This window comes from Pagrus pagrus, assembly GCF_965226575.1.
Source record: "Pagrus pagrus genome assembly, chromosome: 7".
Classification (NCBI taxonomy): Eukaryota; Metazoa; Chordata; class Actinopteri; order Spariformes; family Sparidae; genus Pagrus; species Pagrus pagrus.
Genome location: NC_140191.1, coordinates 15,218,229 through 15,238,442, shown reverse-complemented (window position 1 = coordinate 15,238,442; position 20,214 = coordinate 15,218,229). Strand labels below are relative to the sequence as shown.

The 20,214-nt window shown below is 41.9% G+C and overlaps 2 protein-coding genes across 2 annotated transcripts; both read right to left on the bottom strand.

Moving 5' to 3' along the window:
- Positions 1–1,374: 1,374 nt before the first annotated feature.
- On the bottom strand, positions 1,375–15,445 carry cdh17 (cadherin 17, LI cadherin (liver-intestine)). The gene is made up of 19 exons (XM_084356590.1): positions 15,365–15,445; positions 13,249–13,305; positions 12,603–12,698; positions 10,673–10,810; positions 10,417–10,552; positions 10,103–10,261; positions 9,527–9,679; positions 7,779–7,984; positions 7,519–7,650; positions 7,266–7,413; positions 5,726–5,923; positions 5,561–5,637; positions 5,290–5,478; positions 4,441–4,685; positions 3,675–3,805; positions 3,181–3,402; positions 2,979–3,089; positions 2,305–2,421; positions 1,375–2,152 (listed from the first exon to the last, which is right to left on the bottom strand). Exons 2-19 carry the CDS (start codon positions 13,294–13,296, stop codon positions 2,046–2,048), a joined length of 2,613 nt encoding a protein of 870 aa, XP_084212716.1. The 5' UTR covers positions 13,297–13,305; positions 15,365–15,445; the 3' UTR covers positions 1,375–2,045.
- Positions 15,446–16,760: 1,315 nt separating this feature from the next.
- Positions 16,761–19,331, bottom strand: gem (GTP binding protein overexpressed in skeletal muscle). The gene is made up of 4 exons (XM_084356815.1): positions 18,644–19,331; positions 18,094–18,170; positions 17,805–18,009; positions 16,761–17,707 (listed from the first exon to the last, which is right to left on the bottom strand). Exons 1-4 carry the CDS (start codon positions 18,996–18,998, stop codon positions 17,424–17,426), a joined length of 921 nt encoding a protein of 306 aa, XP_084212941.1. The 5' UTR covers positions 18,999–19,331; the 3' UTR covers positions 16,761–17,423.
- Positions 19,332–20,214: the final 883 nt, after the last annotated feature.

Here is a 20,214-nt window from a genome sequence, read left to right as displayed (position 1 = left end):
TGTAAAATTCAGATGATTCAGATGAATCTTGAGCAGATTATTTGTCATGTGTCAGGTTTTGCTTTACACTTCCTGTCTCTGTCTTTTTTCCCGACCTTTTCTCCTGTTCACCTGTGTGTCATTGTTGAATTAGTCCTTGTGTATTAAGGCTGTGTTTTTCCTTCAATCTTTGTCAGTTTGTCTGCGTTTCTATGTCACTTTCCCAGTCTTGCATTTTGCTCCCTGTGACTTACTTGCATCGCTGCCCATGTTTCTTGTGTCTCCCTGGTAAATTCACTTGGATGCTTGTTTTGTTGCCAGTCTTTTTTTATCGTCCGTATTTTGGTTCCTTGGATTTCGGCTTTATTTTATCATAGCTCGGCTTCTGTTCTTGGCTGTGGTGTCTTGCATTTAGGTTCTTTTTTTGTATAACATAAAAATATGTAGCCTAACATTTCTGCATGACAATGTCTAAAAACAACTAGACCTTTGTTATATGTTATATGTTTTGAAGAATCATGTACTTTGTTACATTATCGAAAATGTTCAAATGTTCAAACCAGAGAAATTCAAGGAAACTGTGTTTCATTTGGTTGCCTGAAGCTGTAACCTCTGGGAGGGGGATGGAAGTTGGTGAACATGAATAAAACTTTGAACATCGCCTTGTCTGTAAACATTTATGCCTGAGTGAAGTTAGATATTAGACTTCAGGTCGGGAAGAATAGTGGTAGGTTGAATAAAAGACAAATAGAGGAGCTAATGGAATGCTGCCGTCTTCTAACGACCGGCAGTGTGCCTACAAGAGAAAAAGAGGGAGAAAGAGTGACCAAAGAGAAGTGCATCAGAGCCTCATTTTCATTGGTTAGGGACAGTGGGCTGCGGAGACACTAGAAATACTAAGGCATAACAGCTGGGGTTGTCAAACAAAAGCATACACATTACTCAAAAACGTGACACATGGACCGGTACGATAGTCATGGCAGCACATGTGGTTTCCACATCAACTCTCACATGTGTGTCTGAGTGTTTTTTTAGTGTGCTGTAGCCTTTGTGCTGCATAAAGGCCCATAATCATGCCATTCTGCTTTCAGCCCTGCAAACAATCAGCAGTTTGTCTCCCACTGTTGAAGAGATGAGTCAGAGCATCGTTCTCTGCAGGAGCAGCATGGCCTTGAGTGCTCATCGACAGCCCAGCAGGGAGGGGGAGAAAAAGAGGGGTGCAACAGTAGTGACTTTAAGTGTAGAGTAAATGTCAGAAGAAAGAGAGAGTAGGGAAAAAGTATGGACCTGAGTTGCGGATGCTCATGTTTTATGCTACCGATCACCTGCTGCACCACGCGTCTGCAGTGACATGAACACACACCCACACAGTCACAAACACAATGAAAACCAAAGTGCTTCCCAGCTTCTTTCTTTATTGGAAAACTGTAAGAGCAGTAAGTGCTCGGTAGTTATTGTTACACAAACAGTGTTCCGACAACAGTGACATCCTTGGTTACATTTTTTTGTTTTTAATGTTTCAGATGGTTCTTAACATTAAAGATGTTCCCAGTTGTTGCCGTTAGCTATTACATTCAAACAGAGGAGCATAACAAAACAAGCTCACGGCTGAAAAAATAAATCAAATTATGTGAGATGATGAAACTGCTAATGAAAAAACCTGAGTCTGGGACTGAAATTCAAATAAATTATGTTAACAAGCTTTATAATTTCCTGATTAACATGCCGTTTAATTAAGTATGCACTGCACTTATTAATCAAGCTGAACACTCTCTTCTTAATAACATAAAATAAAGCGAAAGTAAATGTGTGTATGTGTGTTTGTACATCTACCTTTGAGAGACTTAAACGTCCAGACCTGGAAAGTTAAGTCCATACTTCTGCTTTTGTGCTAGTGGAGGTTTATTTATTTTATTTGACAAGGAAAAAAATAAACATAACAACATTTTTTTTTAAAAAGACTGTAAGGGAGCCAGAGTTTGCCTACATGTCTCATTTTCATCTGTTGTCTCTGGTCAGATGTTAAAAAGGAACCATCGCAATAGGATAAGAGTTAAAAACCTGGTTCAAGGTTCGGGATTAGACCTGTTGATCATGGCATCATTCTCCCCCTCCTTCTTGGATTTGTTCTTGTTTTTATTACTGCGTCTGATCACTATGATGACTACAAGGACTGCAACAAGACAAAAAAAAGAAACAGAAGTCAGTTGTAGCAACAAAATGGAGTCACCAACACATAATATAATACATAATGAAATCAAACAGCACAGTATAATGGATACTGCTTCATGTGTGAGTTACAGACTTGAGATTTTTCGGTCTTACCGCAGAATCCCATAGTGCCAGCCAGGATCCCGATGGTGGCTCCCGTTCCCAAAATCTCGCCACGCTCCGCTGGAGCAATGTAGCAGTAGCCCAGCTCTGTGCAGTTACATACTCTCACTGTCATAGAGATTAAAGAGGAACACGTGTGTACATTAAACCTTTAACATGACATGAGGCAATCATGTAAATTTGAATTTTAAGGACGAGGCTAATCTCTGTATTTCCTATTGTCAACAAATCCAACGAAAAGACACAAGTCAACTCAGTCTCTCATCTCGTCCCTTGAAATTCTGTGAAATCTGTCTTTGTAAACATCTAACTTTTTTTCACTTTTTTAAAATCACATGGAGAATGCGGGACAGCTAGTTAGCAAGATGGCAGAGCAGTCAAAAGACTTAGCTAAGAGAGAATCACCTTTAGAAATAACCCAAAAGTAATGGATATTGAAATAATTACCTAACATTAATGTCTGAACAGGTTTTATTGTTAGCTAAAAGTTAGATACATGGTGGAACTGATAAACAGAAATGGCTAGCTAAAGATGATGGATAAATGTTTGGAAGTCTATGGCACAGAGGCTACGCAGACAATCCTGTCAGCATTGATTCAGTGCTGTTTTCCATCTTTGAATGGTATTGGCCGCCAGACATACCCTGTATCAAGAATCAACTCACCCTCAAGTGACTGCATGACTCCCATGCCTGCATTGTCTTTAATGGTAATGGGGAGGTTGAAGGTTTTATCTTCAGTTGCCTTTTTCCTCAGGGTCAGTTTAGCTGTTGTACCTGCATGACAAGGAGAATGGTATATCTAACTGTACAGCTTATCAGTTTCACATCATCTTCTGGTATCACTACAGTTTGTTAGCATACGTACCATCAATCTTGACAAGGGCCCAGTTCTGAGATTTTCCAGAACCCAAGATGAAGGAGAAGGGCTGGGAGAAGGGGGCGCTGTCTCCATCCGCGGCCTTGATGATGATAGGTTCGGGTTTCTTCATACAGATGAAGGCCTTGGTCTCTGTCAGTCTGGGGATGTTGTCGTTCACATCCAGCAGCCTCACAGTCAGGTCCTTCGCTGTGGACATCTTTCGGTTTGCTTCAAAAGGAAATCAGAGAGCATTAAAAACATTAATTGCATCAACTTTACTTTGTTGTATAACGGTACAATTGTCAGGTTGTAAAAGTCATGAAGAAATTACTGAATCCACTTCGTGCCATGTTCTTCTTTCTGTGAACGTTGTTTTTTCAGCACAAAACCTAAAAAGTCTTGTAAGCTAAAATTAGTTTAAAACCTGTGTGACCCTTATTACAACAAATCGACAACACAAAAAAGTCTCATTAGTTCTGATTTTGCGTCTATAATCTCACCCTTCTCAAATGCAGTGACTGTGACCGTCAAAGTCTCCAAGGTTTCTCTGTCCAGACTGGCTTTGGTCTTGATCTCTCCTGTGGCAGCATCGATCTGCAGCCAGCCCTTAGTGTCACCATCCAACTCGAAACTGCACAACACACAAGAGTAATTACACACATAGACACACACACATAGAGAGCAGATATTAGAGATAATTCATGCTACACCAGACACTGAACTGGGACCCAGTGGAAATAATGGCAGTCAAAACAAATCAATTTTTGGTACACGTGATAGTCCTAATAGATGAAGCCCCAAACTGGCAGCCAGTACGGAGCAGTAACGTTAAAAACCAAGCCAATGCTGATCTAATGGAACAATTCCTAAGCTGTGAAAGCTACTGTATGCATGTGTATGTGTTCAGTTGTTTAGAGTCCAGCTCTTAAACTGCAGAAGAGATAAAGTCAGTCTCCGTTAGCTTTCAAAGATGATGTTTTGAAGTCTGTATTTGGGAAACAGCTTGCAGCCATTTTGGTGCATCAACAGACTCCGAAAGATACCTCTGTTTAGGTTCAATAATCTTTGGTTTATGAAAAATGTTAAATTGCCTCCATGTCACACTGCATAGGAAGATTTTGATACTTAGAGAAATTTAACAGCTCTGTATAAGTAAAGTTGGGATTTTGCTAGTTGCTTAACAAAGTCAAATCAAGGGTATACAGTAGCTATTGTTCTTAAAGCAGTTCTGATTGTGGTGCTGAAAAGCTATCTGTGTGTGTTTACCTGATGTCTTTGCCCTCTGGATCCTTTGCATCCACGGTGAGCAGCACCGATCCCTTGGTGGTGTTTTCAGGCACAGTCACTTCCAGGATGTCCAAACTGAACTCTGGAGCCTCGTCTATGTCAGTGACAGAAATGGAGACGACGGCTGTGGATTCACTGCCGTAATCCAGACCTTTCATCAGGGGCTCTGGGTTACGGGCATCAATCTGGAGGTTGTAGGTGGAGGAGGTCTCAAAGTCCAGAGGCTGTTAGGACACAAGCAGGCTGGTTAGGAAAATCAGGAATAAGGGAGAAAATATGTTATAGGTCATGGCAGAGGCCTGTGAAGATCATGATTCTGTCTTATATCTTGAGCTACATGTTGCAATGAAATATCTCTGCTTATTCTGCCTTTTCATTAAAGTCACAGTAGGCAGCAATACTACACAATTACTGGAAATGACCTTCTTATTTCAAAACCTCCTAAAACAATATGGTAAGAAGTTAGATCCAAGAGCTATAGGATTAGTTTACACTCTCAGCTATGATGGCGGACTATGAAACAATAGATGTTTGATATCTAATTATTATTATTTTGCTAGTTCCAGCCACTAAAATGTGGGGATTTTCAGCTTTCTTCTGTTTATATGTTTATAAGTTTTACATGTTGGGTTTTAGACTGCTGACATCTTGAGCTTAGAAGATTTTCTCTATTTTCAGACATTTTATAGAATAAATCTTTAGTGTAACATATTTTACAAAATAATAATGAATGAGTTGCAAAGCCTCACATGTGTCAGCGAACATCATCAGGGAATCATCTGTGTGTGGCGTGTTGTGTGGAAGATGTAGAGAATGGAGATACTGTACCATAGCTATGACCAGATGGCCGACGCCGTTGCCGTCAGTTTGCACAGCAAAAACACCATCATCATTGCCAGCAGAGATGTGGTACTCGATACGGGAGCTGCCGCTGTCTGGGTCATCAGCGTCTGTTGCTGTGATGTTCAGCAATGTGTGTCCCACAGGAGTGTCCTCTGCTAGAGTGTGACTGCCATACTGCACACAGACACACAGAGAAACATGAAGACAACCAGCCAAACAGCTCGAGAAACAAGAGACAGCTGGGCCGCATACTTACATCGTTCTTCTCGAACAGAGGCAGCTCATTGTTGACGTCAATGACCTTGATGACGACCTTACACTCTGTGCTGAAAGCTGTCAGACAAAAGTCATGAGTGAACTTGGATCGAAACTGATTTATATCTATTTACAGGTGTGTTACATCACACAGCATGTGGGCTACCTGGGTCATTGACTCTGACATTGAGATTATAAACCTGCTGGTCTCTGCGCTGGAGTGCGCGCAACGCCTGGATTCTTCCAGAAGAAGCGTCGATGGAGAAAGGTGTGGCGTCTGGATTCATGATGGTGTAAGTCAGCAGGGAATTCAATGTCCCTTCTTTATCGGCGTCATGGGCCAACAGGTTCCCTACCTCGCTGCCTGGAATCACAAGAACCAGAATGTAAGACAATCTTCCAGAGGTCACTTAAGTTTGTAAGGAGTACAGTATATCCTTCTGTGGACGACTGCAGTGCAGAATCAGTCAAAGCTCATATTTTGAGACACGTTCTAGAAGGATGGTGCAAAATATTAAAATAGCTAATTATATATAATTCAAAATAAGATATCTTATATCTTTTTTTAAGAATAGATTAAACAATATCACGGAGTAAAATGTAAGGATTGTTTGACGGACTGAACGACAGGGTATGTGAGGTAAATCCTTCTCTCTTTCTGCTCTGAGTCAACGTGTTTGATCATGTTGTCATTGAAAAAGTTGCTCTAAAAGGTTGCTCTTAAGTAATCACTTACATAAAGGAGTCAACTAATCACTTATGATGTATTATAATTGATGTAGCTACCCAGCAGTGTATTAAGTAGTTAAAATTAGCCCCAGCTTTACCAGCTGTTACAGTAAAGAAACATTATGTGACTTTTTTTACCTTAAACTAACAGCTTCAAAATCATTTTAATGGTACAGTGTCTTGTAATCAGGTGAATGGTGTCTCTGTCATCTTGTTTCTGAGCTATGTAGCTTCAGTGAGAGGGTAGGATCACAGCGTTACATACATGTTTACTTCAGCATACAAGTTTTCATCACATAACATTGTTGTGACGTCATGAGTTTTGTTCAGAGTTAGCACCTGCGTTGCGTCTGACAAATTGTTTCAGACCTTGGATTTGTTTTTACGACAGTGGTGTTGCACTCAGAAACTGTGGGGGGCGCCAAATCGAAATGCCAATTTCTACATAATGTGCTTTAAAGTGATGCTTTCATATCAAAACAATATAATATATATAATTCTGAAATGGGTCATTCTGCAGAATGTGTATGTGTACTTTTTACACTTGAAATATATTTCGATGCAATACTCTTGTACTTTTACTCAAGTGTAAGCTTGAATGTTGAACTTTTACTTGAGTTTTTTCAACAGTTTGGTATTGCTATTTTTACTTAAAGGCTTTTTACATATTAAAATGTGTTTACAGGTCTTGGGAGTAGTATAAAGCCTTTTGTGGTTCCAGAGGAAGCAGTAGTACTCCCCAAGAACTGTAAACACACTTTAATGTGTAACATTGGTGAAATTACCCTTTAAGTGAAGGATTTGAATACTTCTCCCACCTTTTTTACTCTAAAACGGAATACAAAGCAAACACAAGATGCAATAGTGACATCAGAGCAAGATAATGGAAGTTTAAGAAATACACCAGCTAAAAGAGGCAACATGTAGTGAACTATGCACCATGAATGGGTTATGTAATAATCACACACACCACTTACCTCCAGGCTCACCCTCCTGCAACTCAAATACACTCTCCTCTTCACACTCTGGAGGGTTGTCATTTACATCGTCCACTATGACATGAATCTCCATGGGCGGATCCACCTCGTTTCCATGGTTATCTGTTGCCCGCACCACCAGGATGTACTGAAACAGAACCAATACAGTTACAAGAGTAATCCTTAGAAGTAAGTTGTTATTTCTCTGTTAGAATGAGAGATGTATTGAGCGAGCTAAGCACGTGACATATACCATGTCCCTGTCCTCTCTGTCCAGCTCATCTGTCAGATGTATTTCCCCATCTTCTGTGATCTGGAAGGGGAATCTCAGCTCTCGGTCTTTCTGCACTAACGTGTAGACGGCGTTGGGCTCATTAGACTGAACCTGGATTGAAAAAAGGACAGAACGAGGCCAGAGTGAGATGGTCAGTTACTGGTATAGTGTGTGTTTGTAGTTTAATGTGTCTGCAGTTGTGACATTTGCGCAGAGCTAGCATGTGCATCCCACCACACCTTCGCGATGAACAGAGGGTAAGTTTCCCGTAAGTGTTCTTTCACAGTTATCGGTCCAGGATTGACCCACAGGTTCTGCTGCACGACAATATGCACTTCGGTGTTTCCACTCAGCGCGGTCTCTGACGCTCCTCCCAGGTCCTGCACTCGCACAATCAGGGTGAAGTCTGGGTCCTCCAGGGGGTCCACATTCCTCCGCCTCGTTTCTGAAACCACAGAGGAAAAATGGAGCTGCTTTTAGAGCCAAAAGGAAAAGTTCGGTGGGTTGAACATCACAAGAAACATTTCAGAAAGACTCAAATTTTGAGAAGCTGAGTCACATGGATGAGATGTTCGAGGTTTCTCTTCTTGACCCTATCATAGAAATTAGTGATGGCTTAACCACTCTCCCTCGCTGAACTCATCAACTCAACACCCAATAAATCACACAACCGGCACTAATCACTGACAGTCGTTACAGTCTGTGTTTCTCTACATCGACGCCAGCTGTCGACTTTTATGCACCACAAATCCCTCGACTGGAATCACTCATCACTTTCTTAGATCTTCGAAGGACACATGGCAGTTGTGTGCCACAGGTCACACTGCAGATTAGTACTCAACTCTTCAGAAGATGTTATAATTTTACAATGAAGATTATTCTTCTTCAAACTTTTCTTGTGGAATTCTTAGTTCATAAGTTTTCTTTTCTGCATTTCAATTAATCTGCTGATTATTTTTTGGGAGTTTGGAATTAAATATTCAGTTATAATATGTCAGAGCCCAGGGTGGTGTCTTGTTTCATCCAAGCAGCTGTCCAATGACAGTCACCTCATCATATCATAGAAGACTTTGAATATCAACATTCAAACGTTCTCACAATCTAAGAGACAGACTGCTTCATTCTGACAGTAGAAAACCAACCGAACACGGTCTCCTGGCTGTTTGAACCATCACTCTGTAAAAGGTTCTTGTAAAAAGTACACACCCCTTGACAAACTGCAGCAGCACACATGTTGTCTACATGCTGAAATGTCACTGTGGTCTGGTTTCTGTCAAATGAACTGAAAGCTTTAAAGATTTAAATGGAAGAAAAAAAGCAGACACATTATACACAGGCTGACCAAGGCTCTGCAGCATCACTCAAGGTCTTTGGAATAGAAAAATATCAAACCTTTCTGAGAGGTGAGGACGTTATGAACCCACTGCTATGCAGTTGAGCCTTTTCGCCTAAATGAAGAGCTGAATTTGTCATTGAATTTGGTTTTCTCTCATTTATTATACTTGGTGGTTGTAGTGTTTGTACTTCTGGCCCTTTATCTTTGTAACTTTAAGTGTTTCCAGTGCATGGGGTGTGACACTTGGATCCATTATCTAATACATTTGTAATAATTTTCAACCAGTTATCCGACGACAATTGCACACCTGTTTTGGGTTGACTACATTTGTGTTTTTCTGACAAATTAGCATTTTTAAAGGTGCTATTTGTAAGAAAAGTAGATTTTTGAGCTGCCGACCGGTCCTATAATCCTAAAGCATCGGTTTCTGACGAGTTGAGAATGAGACTCAAAAATCTACTTTTCTTACAAATAGCACCTTTAAAGGCTGCAAAGCAATTGATAGGCTCCAGTCCCCTTTTCCCTTGGATAAAATATATTATATTCACATTTGTGAAGAGAGAATTACTGAATTTTTTCGCTTAACTTTGACAAATTTATGATAGACAAGTAATTGTTGCAGCTTCACACTGGACACATCTGTATACAAACCTGCTCTCTCCACACAGGTGAAGAAGGGGTTTTGTTCATGGGGGATCGTCGGTTCTGGACAGTAGTCGTTAAACTTTGATTTCAAAGCATCAATGCTCCGATCATCTTCTCTGCCGTACTGGAAACCTTCGCTGGCCTTTAGCATTTGGCTCCCTGTTAAAGGACACACATACATTGTTCAGCACAGTCACTCACATTACAACAATGTTTTTTGACAGATTGTTGGAAGAAGAACATCTCTGCTGTCTCAAGGCTGTCTGAGAAACGTGATAACAAACTTTCTCTCATACTTTCTCTGTAGACTTCTTTATTTGCTCACTCACACACATGCTCAAGAATAATCTGTGATCAACATCACGCGACACATTTAGGCAATCTGCCTCCAGTCAGCGTTAATCTTGAGCACACAAGATGAGCTGTGTAATCTGGATTTGTGGTGGCACTATACTGCCAGATTACAGGCAGAGATGGACAGATTATAGACTTTCCCACGGGCAGTGCACCTAGTTCTGCGCGCCAATGTCTGGGTTTATGTCCGTGCACTCATTGGTGTGTGCGCAGGCATGTGTGTTATACCTTCTTCTGTGGTGGAGATCTCTCCAGTTTCAGGGTTGATCTGGAACAGGGAGGTGTGGAGTCTGTTGGGGATCTGGCTAACCAGGCTGTAGCTCAGTTGAGCGTTGGGGGTCTCTGGGTCGTCCTTATCCAACGCAAACACACGGCTAAATGGGACACCTGGAACAACAGCCAAAAAGCTAGGTTCAGTTCTTCACACAGTGAGATGTCAGCCCAATGGTTTCAAGAACAGGGAAGTCTAATGATAGGAACTCCGCTGTTACATGGTGAATCATTAGAAATACTGCAATACTCCTTATGCATGCAACACACACCTGCTGGACTGTGTTCTCTAACCAAAGCTGTGTAGACACTCTGGTTGAAGTATGGAGCGTTGTTGTTGACGTCCAACACATTTATGGTGACATAAACTGGGCCATCCACAACTTCATCATCCACCAACGCTTCCACCTGGATATAGTCACACACACACACAGACACAAGTATTGATAAATACATTTAATTGTATTGCTATACAATGTACAATTATAACTTAATGCGTGTTAATAAGAGGAGAGAGGACCACCTCACCATGGCTATGTAATGGTTATCTTGAGACCAGTCCAGAGGCCTCTGCAGGTACAGCCAGCCGTCATTTGAAATCCTGATGTATTCTTTACCTTCTCCACTCAGCCTGAAATTATTAACATCTGGATGGGTCAACTGAAACTGTGGAGCGAAAAGATGGGGAGGAAGAGGGCAAAATGAAGAGACTTGTGAAAACAATAACTAAAGTTAAAATTATTATTGTTTTCTACATTTTAAAACAAGTTCCCGTCTACTTCAGCTGCTTAAGAGAACGCTGCAACGCTGTTCTGCTGTGAAGCTCAGGACACTCCTGTAACTGGTTCATCTAGTCTGGCTTCCGCGCCTATGACTGTCCAAGGTGTTGTGTTTTTCTCAATAAGATGATTTTCATACCTAACAAGGGCTCTATAGCTCAGTGGTTAGAGCACTGGTCTTGTAAACCAGGGGTCATGGGTTCAATTCCCATTAGGGCCTGTTTAAACAAACAAACACCTGAAACTTCCAATCTATACTTAAACACACTCACAGGTGATCCACAAGAGGTAGTTCAACAGATTTAGCATTGTTCCTTGTTGTTTAAAATCTATTTTTATTAAGCATTACATTATCCTACATGTTTGAACCTGATCACATAAGAGAGCTTAAAAATGGTTTCTTGGTAACTAGCTTGTTCAATGTTAAGAGGGGAGCCTGGTACATGTAAGCATTGCCACTCCACATTAGTGTGTAGAGTATGTGTTATAGACTAGTGTTGAAGGAGGACAGTGGAGATACATAATTTAACTATGTAGTGTCTTTAGGTTGCCCTGACAGCTCACTTTCTTAGCTGGCATGCTTAGCTGGTACTCAAAACCATTTTTTAAGTAAAAGTACGAGTACACTGTCAAAATACTCTGTTACAAGTAAAAGTCCTCCAACTATTTTATATAAAAATTATGTACTTAACTTATCAAAAGGAAATGTCACCTGTGACTGACTGATGGAATGTAACTAAGTACCTTCACTGTACTGTACTTAAGTAGAATTTTTTAGGCACTCATACTTTACTTGAGTATTTCCTTTTTCTCGTACTTTATACTTCCACTACACCACGTTTTGGAGGCAAATATTCTACTTTTAACTCACTACATTAATTTAGTAACATAAAATACTCATCACTTGTTACACACTGCATGCCTCAACAGAGCCAAATGAGTGAATGTTTAAAGTAATGTATTAACTTAAACTGAAAAATGCTGAAAATTGGATCTGATAATTGTCCTGGACAATAGACGATCGACCCGTAGTATACAGTATAAACATACATGTAAATATGTGTATAATTTTTTTTCACTTTTGATACTTACGTTCATTTTTGGTAGGAAATTATTTTTGATATTTTAGTACATTTAATATCAGATACTTTAAGATTTTTGCTCAGGTACTATTTGTATGGGTGACTTTCACTTTTTATATTTTAACACAATATCTTTACTTTTACTTAAGTATGATTTTGGGGTCCTTTATATACCACTGGTGACTGATGAATTGTGATATTTTACATGATGAGATTGTTGATATTAATGCATCTATGTGAACGAAGCATGTTACAGTTGTAGCTGGAGCAGATGCACACGGTTGTCACTACTTTGTGTACAGTGAGCCAGTTAGTTTGGGTGGCTGTGGCTCAGGGGTAGAGCCAGTGTCTCATTATCAGAAGGTCGCTGGTTCAATTCCCCTGGTCTGCATGTCCTCCTGATGTGCTGGTCAGCACCTTGGCAGCCACCGCCATCAGTGTATGAATTACTATAAGTTGCTTTGGACAAAAGCATCTGCTAAATGCCCTAAAATCTAAATGTAGTTCAAACTTAACACAAAAGGGATTAACTAGACTAGTGAAACTAGTGTTCGGTCAACACTCAGTACCTCACTTGCGTGTGTGTGTGTGTAGTACCTGATACATGGCATATGGCACCGGTGTTCCCTCCGACACATCCAGCTCCGTGTTCTCAAACGGGCCCTTCTTCTCCGCCAGATCCTTCTCAGCAGCCTATCAGAACACAGAGGTCAAAGGTCACTGAATATACTACAGACTAAGATCAAATTGAACCTCTCACGCCCACATTTGCCCTTTTTGCTTCAGCTCTGTACTGTAGCTGAATGTAGTCAGGCATTGAGGGACGTTTTTTACAGCCCAGTTATTTATTGAACCAAAATTACACGACGATGGTAATTCTTACATCCCACTGCAAGACAGGAGAGCAAAGTCTGTGGAAAAATGACTAATGCTAAGTTTAGTAACACCTTACACTTCCTTTCAGTGTTTTAAATGAGTAACCAAAGGTTTTCCTGCACATGTTTCTTTAACCTTGCTGACAGTCAGACATCGACATTTTCTTTGTACTGGAGGCTTCAAATATATCATAAGAAAAGTCTGCATGCATTCACTTCATGGGTTGCAATACTGCTCAAATTGCTCAAGATTGCGCATGATCTATCTACACATTCATCCACAGTGACTGACAGGTTCATATATTTGAGTATTTACTATGAATATGTATTAAATGACTGTCGAGCAGTGGGCTGTGTTATGTACTCACAATGCTGAGCAGGAGAGGGAGCAACAACAGATGCACCAGGGGTGTCATGATCGTAGTCTGGCCAGGACGAGGAAGAGGAGGAGGAGATGGTGAAGGAGAAAGCAGGATGTTGAGAGGTGACATGAAGAGGATTTAAATTACACATTTAAATGTATTCACTGTGCTCTGCTGTTAAATTATCATGTGTGTAGAAATAATGAAAATTCACGTGGATAATTATCACTCAGTCACTCCAGAAACAATTAAACCCAGTGTGCCTCGCTACATTGTTCTCTCGACTCAGTGCAACAAGTTATTGATTCATAAAGAGCCTCACGCAGAAAATCTGTCCTCTGTCCTTGAGTCTCCACACACATACATGCTATCTCTCTCTGCTTCACACTTTGAGCTAAAAAGGAAACTCACCGGAGCAGCTCCACCTACACAACTAGCTGAACTGTCCACCTGAGCTTAAAGGAGAAAATGAAAGTCAAAGCTTTCACGCAACGCCATGGCGATTTCTTAAAACCAGCCTTGGAGTGGGTGTCAATATGTCGCAAGTCCTGAAAAAAAAAAAGGTGTGTGACCTCAGTGACTCTACAGTAGTCTCAGAGTTTAGAACAAGCCTGCCTCACTACTTTATTAGAAGGCAACTTCTTTACAACGCACTTCTTTAATCTGAAGATTATTGGTTTGATTCTCGTGAATTCCCTCTGCTTAAACAGCCTGAGTTAAAGCATTTTAATGAAACAAGAGCTTGTGCTTCACAACAGACACAACTAATGAAAGGGGCCTACTAACTAAAAGATCAAAGGGTCAGAAGGAGGTTGTTAAAGGGCCGCATTCGGCCCACAAGCCAACAGTTGAGCAGGTCTGGCCTAAAATCAGTGGTGGAATTAGGGGGGCTGGTTTCCCCATGTTCAAAAAAACAGCCCCTATGGTAGATAAAACAAGGCGAAATGCCCCCAAGGGTGCCCTTCTAGTGCCCTTTCTGCACACTGGTGCCCCATCGAATACAGCTGGTGACCTTTTTATGTTTCCGCCCCTGCCCCTCAAACATCCTGAGTCTGCCACTGTCTAGAATAACTCAAGTCTTCATTGTGTGTTTGTATGTATGTGCTATTCAGAAAACTCAGTTTTTTATAAAAAGAATAACTAACACGTGTTTTCCCTCTGACATCCAAAACTTCTGAAGGGAAGGTTAACTGATGATTTTATGTGTGATTCACTCTGACGACAGTTTCTTCGGTGCCTTAGAGAAGTTATAAACTCAGTCTTCCATTCAGATGACAGCAGCACATTACTATGGGATTGATTTGGATAACAACCGAAAAATACTTGAGACATCATAACATTACATGACATGAATTAAATGATCAAATATAGGAATGTGTTGATAAATGATCACGTTTGAGCTTTCTGGTCTTGGTGAGAGAAACGGTTGAAGTCAGCTGCCAGAGAAAAGTGAAGGTGACTTTGAGTCGTGACCTTTATCTAGCACAGCACACCTTTAAAGGGACCACCGTGCTTCACTTAAATTTGCCTGAATTGCTCGTCTACCAATTATTAGTATGTCTGCCTCCAAGTTGACAACTGCCTCTGCTGACTGTCATATTTTAACTAACAAGCCGTTGCCGGGATAACCAATTCACAGACATCCATTTACAACGATTTAACCGACTGAGTAGAAAGTTCTATAAATCTAATAAGTAACTGTATGATTGAAGGGCAAAGTGGCAAAGCTATATGACAATGACTTAGGTGTTGCAGGCCCTCTGTTTCGCCTTTTAGCACAATGACTAGATGACCTTTCTCGGTCTAAGTATCGGCTACTTTGATATCAAATCTAGTGTCCCACACAGGAAATACCCCCCCTAATGCCAGGTGCAAGCAACAACCCAGGAAGCGACTAAGAAGAAGAGGCTGGTTGTCAGAAATGTCCACACCTAACTCCAAGGCCCTGCCAAAGTCAAGTGAAGATCACAGCACTTTTGCAACAAAAAGCGGAAAAAAAAGCATCACAAACATCGAACACATGCTGTTAAAACCAACGAAGGGGTTCCAGTTTGTGTCCCATTCGCTGCTCAAAGTACTCGACATTTCCAAAACTGGGCGACAGGAGAGCGAGGACACTTACCTTGCTGGAGAGATCGAGCGAGACACTCCTCACTCCTCAGACCTCGGACTCAGAGTGATCTGAACAGCCCCATAGTGTCTGGTCAAACGTTAACCAAAGTGTTAACCATCTAAGTTTTATTGGATCTAATGATTGTCTAATCACCCTGCCCTCCTGTCCAGGTAGCCAATGGGGGAGGCAGCTGACAAGCGAGAGAAGGGAGACAGGAAGAACAGAACAATGATGCATACAGTATTATGCAAGACAAATCCATTATTAATGCAGCTAATTTTACATAAATCCTCAAACTCTTATATTTGGAGTCCTGTTAGCAGGTCTATAGCTCCAAAAAACAAACCAGTTGAAGGAATCTCGCAGCTCTAATCAAGATTTGTTCTTCTTGAACTGCATTTGTGTGAGTTGTGAACAACAAAGACAAAAACACAGGGTGTAATAATGTGGGAAATTTCTCTAGAAATCTGCTATTCAGCGGTTTAAATTTCTTATTTCCCCTCAGACTTTGACCTACGCACCTCGACACCAATTCCTGTCAGATTTTCCATTAGTAGCAGCGCCTGATAAGGAGCTGTGTGTACACAATGAGACTAACAGATTACACTGACAGTCCGTTGCTTCATAAGAATGCAAGGCTGTGGGTCATCAGGGTGATTCAGCAGGTCAAGGCACATATCATAAAATCAGATTCAGCTCATGGTTTTGGTTTTGTCTAAACTTCACCGCCTCTATAAAGTGTATAAATGAAATGCTTTAAAGGACGTCAGCCTCTGTTTTGTCACTGATGTTTATCCTTTATCTCAACAACACATGTAGCTGAGGTTATCTTCCATCCTGACATCCTGAGGCACAAGCTGCCATCCTGAGCTGTAGGAAGCTGCTTGGAAATGAGGCAGATTTGTGTGAGAAAAATGGGCAGCGAGTGAGTCACTGCTATATAACCAGTGACTAACCTGTGACTGCAGGATGGAGCCATTAATTCAGATGGAAGTGACTCTGTTATGTAAAGCACCGGTCCATGTATGCAGGCAGCCTGACAGATATTCTGTCCAACAGGCGGCACCGACACCATCTGCAGGGGCTCCTTTGAATGTTACCTTGGAAACACATTTTACCGTTTTTTCGGACAAAACAGAGTTTGGGATCTGAGCAGGCGATGTCTGAGGCTGATGCTGTGACCCAAATCTCTGATCAGTCTCTGAGCAGTCAGATCACTGTGTCCAATCAGCTGTTAGACACACACACGCACACACACACAGTGGACTAATTTTGTTTCTGAAAGTTCAGCTTTAATGTCACCACCTGACTCATCTTTTATCACCACAGTCGTGTTGCTCTTTGTGCAAGAGTGTCTCTTTTGTGCCAAAGCTGAGTCACCACATGTCATTATTGAGGTTGAGCTGACAGACGAAATGAACAGTTTTGAATTGGATGATGTCACTTTATTTCAATGAGCAACGCTGAAACTACACACAAGTAGCAAAATACATTACGTTATCAATCTGGTAGTTATTTACAGTAAGTGCAAAATACAACACGTTATAAATAAACTCATCATACAAAAAACAACCTTTAATCATCAATAGCTTACAACTGGTGATGTCAGCACTTCGGGATCGACAGACAACACATTTGGCAGGAGTGAGAGCAAAAGAGATGAGAGAAGAAAGGAAACAAAAGGCTAGTGTTAATGTAATTTGTTCAAAACACAGAAAACATTGCATCCGTCTGTCAGTTGAGCTCTGACCTCCAACATTCACGTCACAAAGACATCGGAGTCTGTGACTGGAAACGTCACTTCATTTCCAGTCCATTACACAGGCTGACACACTGAGCTCAGTCCACTCAGTCTAGTTCAGACTGCAACGTATGGATGACAGTGCAGAAATGTTCCTAACACCTCTCATGTGCACCGAGGGCGGATGTGAACACGCCGACGACCGTGTGTGAACCATCCGACTTTCAGCCCTTTAGAAGCAGGCCCATGTCCACACACTCTGCTCTCCAGGCTGTAACCTGCTCAAAGGTTTAGTGTAGAGTTAAAAGAGGAGTCTCTGTTGGGCTCCTACAGCACAGAGAGATCATGACAGGACTTTGATTTGAGCCAGAATGCCACACTGGGATTGTTCTTTGCCACCACCTTGTCGAGGAAGCGTCTGGCCTTCTTAGGAAGGCTCTCGCGGCGTGTGTTACAGCTTGTGTGCCTGCGACGCCTGTTGGCCTCCTTGGAGTCTCGGCGTAGACGCAGCTGCCGCACTATGCCGTTAAAAGCCTCCCAGACGTTGTGCTGCATGGCGGCTGAGGTTTCGATAAACTTGCAGTCGAACACAGCAGCACAGGCGCGACCCTCTGAAACAGAAAGTCAAACATCAATGAGCATATAGAGAAATAACTCAAATAACTCTTGTTCATCACAAAGAATTAAACAGGGATTGTGTGTCCTCACCGCTGACTGACACCTCTCTGCGTCGCACCAGGTCACATTTGTTCCCCACCAGGATGATTGGCGTGTGCTGGGCAGGACGGAGGCGGCGAAGGGCTATTCTGAGCTCTGAGGCTCGCAGGAACGAGGCTCTGTCAGTGACCGAGTACAGCAACAGGTAGGCGTCACCTGTCTGCATGTAGCGCTCCTGAGGCCAATCGCCATCGGTCTGCAAAACGACAAACATACACGATGAGATACGGGATTCACAGTACGATGTAAGCTAAGTCAACACGTCTGTTTTTCATCTCACCTCTGTGTCCCATGTGTCAAACAGAGTTAGAGTTGCAGGCTCTCCGTCCACTTCGATGTCCTTTTCACGCACTTCATCTGAAATCAACAAACACAACAACACTTTAGTGACATCATAGATTTATAGGCGCTTTGTTGACAGCAATCTGTTGGACATAACGATCAAGATTATAGTAAAATATTCCATTTTCCAGATTGTGCGGCATTTTAGAGTACAGGTAAACACTTATGCCAAAGTGTCCTATTTGATTCCCCTATGGTAGCTAAAACATAACAAAGTGCTCACTCTTCACTATAAATATAATATATCACGACTTCCTGTGCGCTGGTGCCCCTCCGCGTACATGTGGTGCCCTTTTAATTCTTTTCGCCCCGGACCCTCAAACATCCTGTGTCCGCCACTGCAGTTCAAGCCTTTCTAACCATGCTATAATGAGATAATATGAACGTTTTTATTTATTATTTCTAAGGATTTGGTTTGCTTCTGTTAGTATCCATCTCAAAAACTAAATGAGAAATAAGTTTCAGTATAGTGATCATGTTTTCCTCACCTCCACACAGCTCGCTGTAGTCACTGTCCATGCTGTCCGCTGCCCCGGCGAAGATGCTCGCGAAAGCCGTCTTCCCGACCCCGCTGGCCCCTAACAGCACCACCCGGTACGGGCTCCCCGGCTCCGGCAGGTCCCCGCTAGAGTCGGAGGAGATGACCGAGTCCGAGGACGACCAGCTCCCGCGGCTCCCATCCGACTCCCCGGCGGAGCTGGTGCAGGACTTGGAGCGGGAGATGCAGGCGGGGACCCGGGTGAGGAAGCTGTCCGCGAGCAGGTGGCTGCCCGGGTCGCAGATGCTCCACCGGTGCAGCTCCGTCTGCAGGCGGAGGCTGTGTCGGCGCACACTGGACAGCATGGCGACGAAACGAGGATGAGACGGATGAACTGTTCACAAGGTGCTGCTTTAACCTGTTCTCACTGGGAACACCCCCCCGCAAAGACGATACAACGAGTCGGTTTCTTCCAGCCCACTCCTCCAGACATGAATGTCCTGTTATTTCTGAGAGGTTCACCTAAAACAGTGCAGAAACTCTCTCCGAAAAGTATTAAAACAAAGGTTGCAAAGAAAGGATTTTACTGATAAAAAACAGAAGAAGTTTAACTCGAACTTTGCAGGATCATCTGGTTGTTAAATCCCGGAGCATTTACAGCTGGTGTGCTGCTGATGTCTCTGCTGCAGTCTGTCTCAGTAATCTCCAGCTAAGGTCTCTGAAGCTGCTGGGGTTTCCCTCTGGCTTATATGAGGAGGAGGAGGAGGGCGGTCACACAAGTGGAGCATGGATGTTGACAGTGATGTGTTGGGTATTTACCGATCTGACTCACTTTTTGACTCACTGCTCGGATTACGTTCACAGGAAAATGGTGCAGAATTTTTGCCTACGACACGAAAATGGGACTTGAATGAAATCAAATAACTGAACAAAACAATACTTCTTTGCAGAATGTAAACAGCTGTAAGAGGCTTTCTGGAGATTAACAGATTTGCTCTTATATTCAAAATTCATAGAGACACAGGCTGTGAACTGGAATGTGTGAATGTATGCACTAGGTTAGAGTTAGATGAGCTATGTCACTTTTGGGAGAATAAATAACATTATGCTTAGAAATTAAATGTTGACTTTAAAAGAAACCCTCAGGGCTTGGTGATACATTTCAAAACGTATGTCCACCATTCCTGGACTATTATAATAGTCTACACTGTAAGAAATATAGCTCAATGCCTGCAACTGGTAATGACTTTGTGGAATCATTGCTGTATTTCTTTTATTTCTTTTATTTTGGTATGTAATGAGATTTGTTTTTGAGTCATTTACTTATTATTTTTCATTTAGGTTCAGGCACAAAAACATACTTGGTTAGGTTTAGGTTCAAAAACATACTTGGTTAGGATTAGGTACAAAAACATACTTGGTTAGGTTAAGGCACAAAAATATACTTGGTTAGGTTTAGGTACAAAAACATACTTGGTTAGGTTAGGAAAAGATCATACTTTGGGTTAAAATAGTTGCATTCAGTCTCGTAACTCACGTCATGCTGCACAAGTACGTCATTCAAGTAACACGTCATTTACA

Coding starts and splice junctions, on each gene's coding strand:
- cdh17 (XM_084356590.1), bottom strand. CDS start 13,296: ATGACACCCCTGGTGCATCTGTTGTTGCTCCCTCTCCTGCTCAGCATT. Junction 3,806..4,440: donor CCAGAGGGCAAAGACATCAG/GTAAACACACAC, acceptor TGTGTTGTGCAG/TTTCGAGTTGGATGGTGACA. Junction 2,153..2,304: donor TGGCACTATGGGATTCTGCG/GTAAGACCGAAA, acceptor GTCTTGTTGCAG/TCCTTGTAGTCATCATAGTG.
- gem (XM_084356815.1), bottom strand. CDS start 18,998: ATGCTGTCCAGTGTGCGCCGACACAGCCTCCGCCTGCAGACGGAGCTG. Junction 18,171..18,643: donor CTACAGCGAGCTGTGTGGAG/GTGAGGAAAACA, acceptor TGTTGATTTCAG/ATGAAGTGCGTGAAAAGGAC. Junction 17,708..17,804: donor CAGAGAGGTGTCAGTCAGCG/GTGAGGACACAC, acceptor TTTCTGTTTCAG/AGGGTCGCGCCTGTGCTGCT.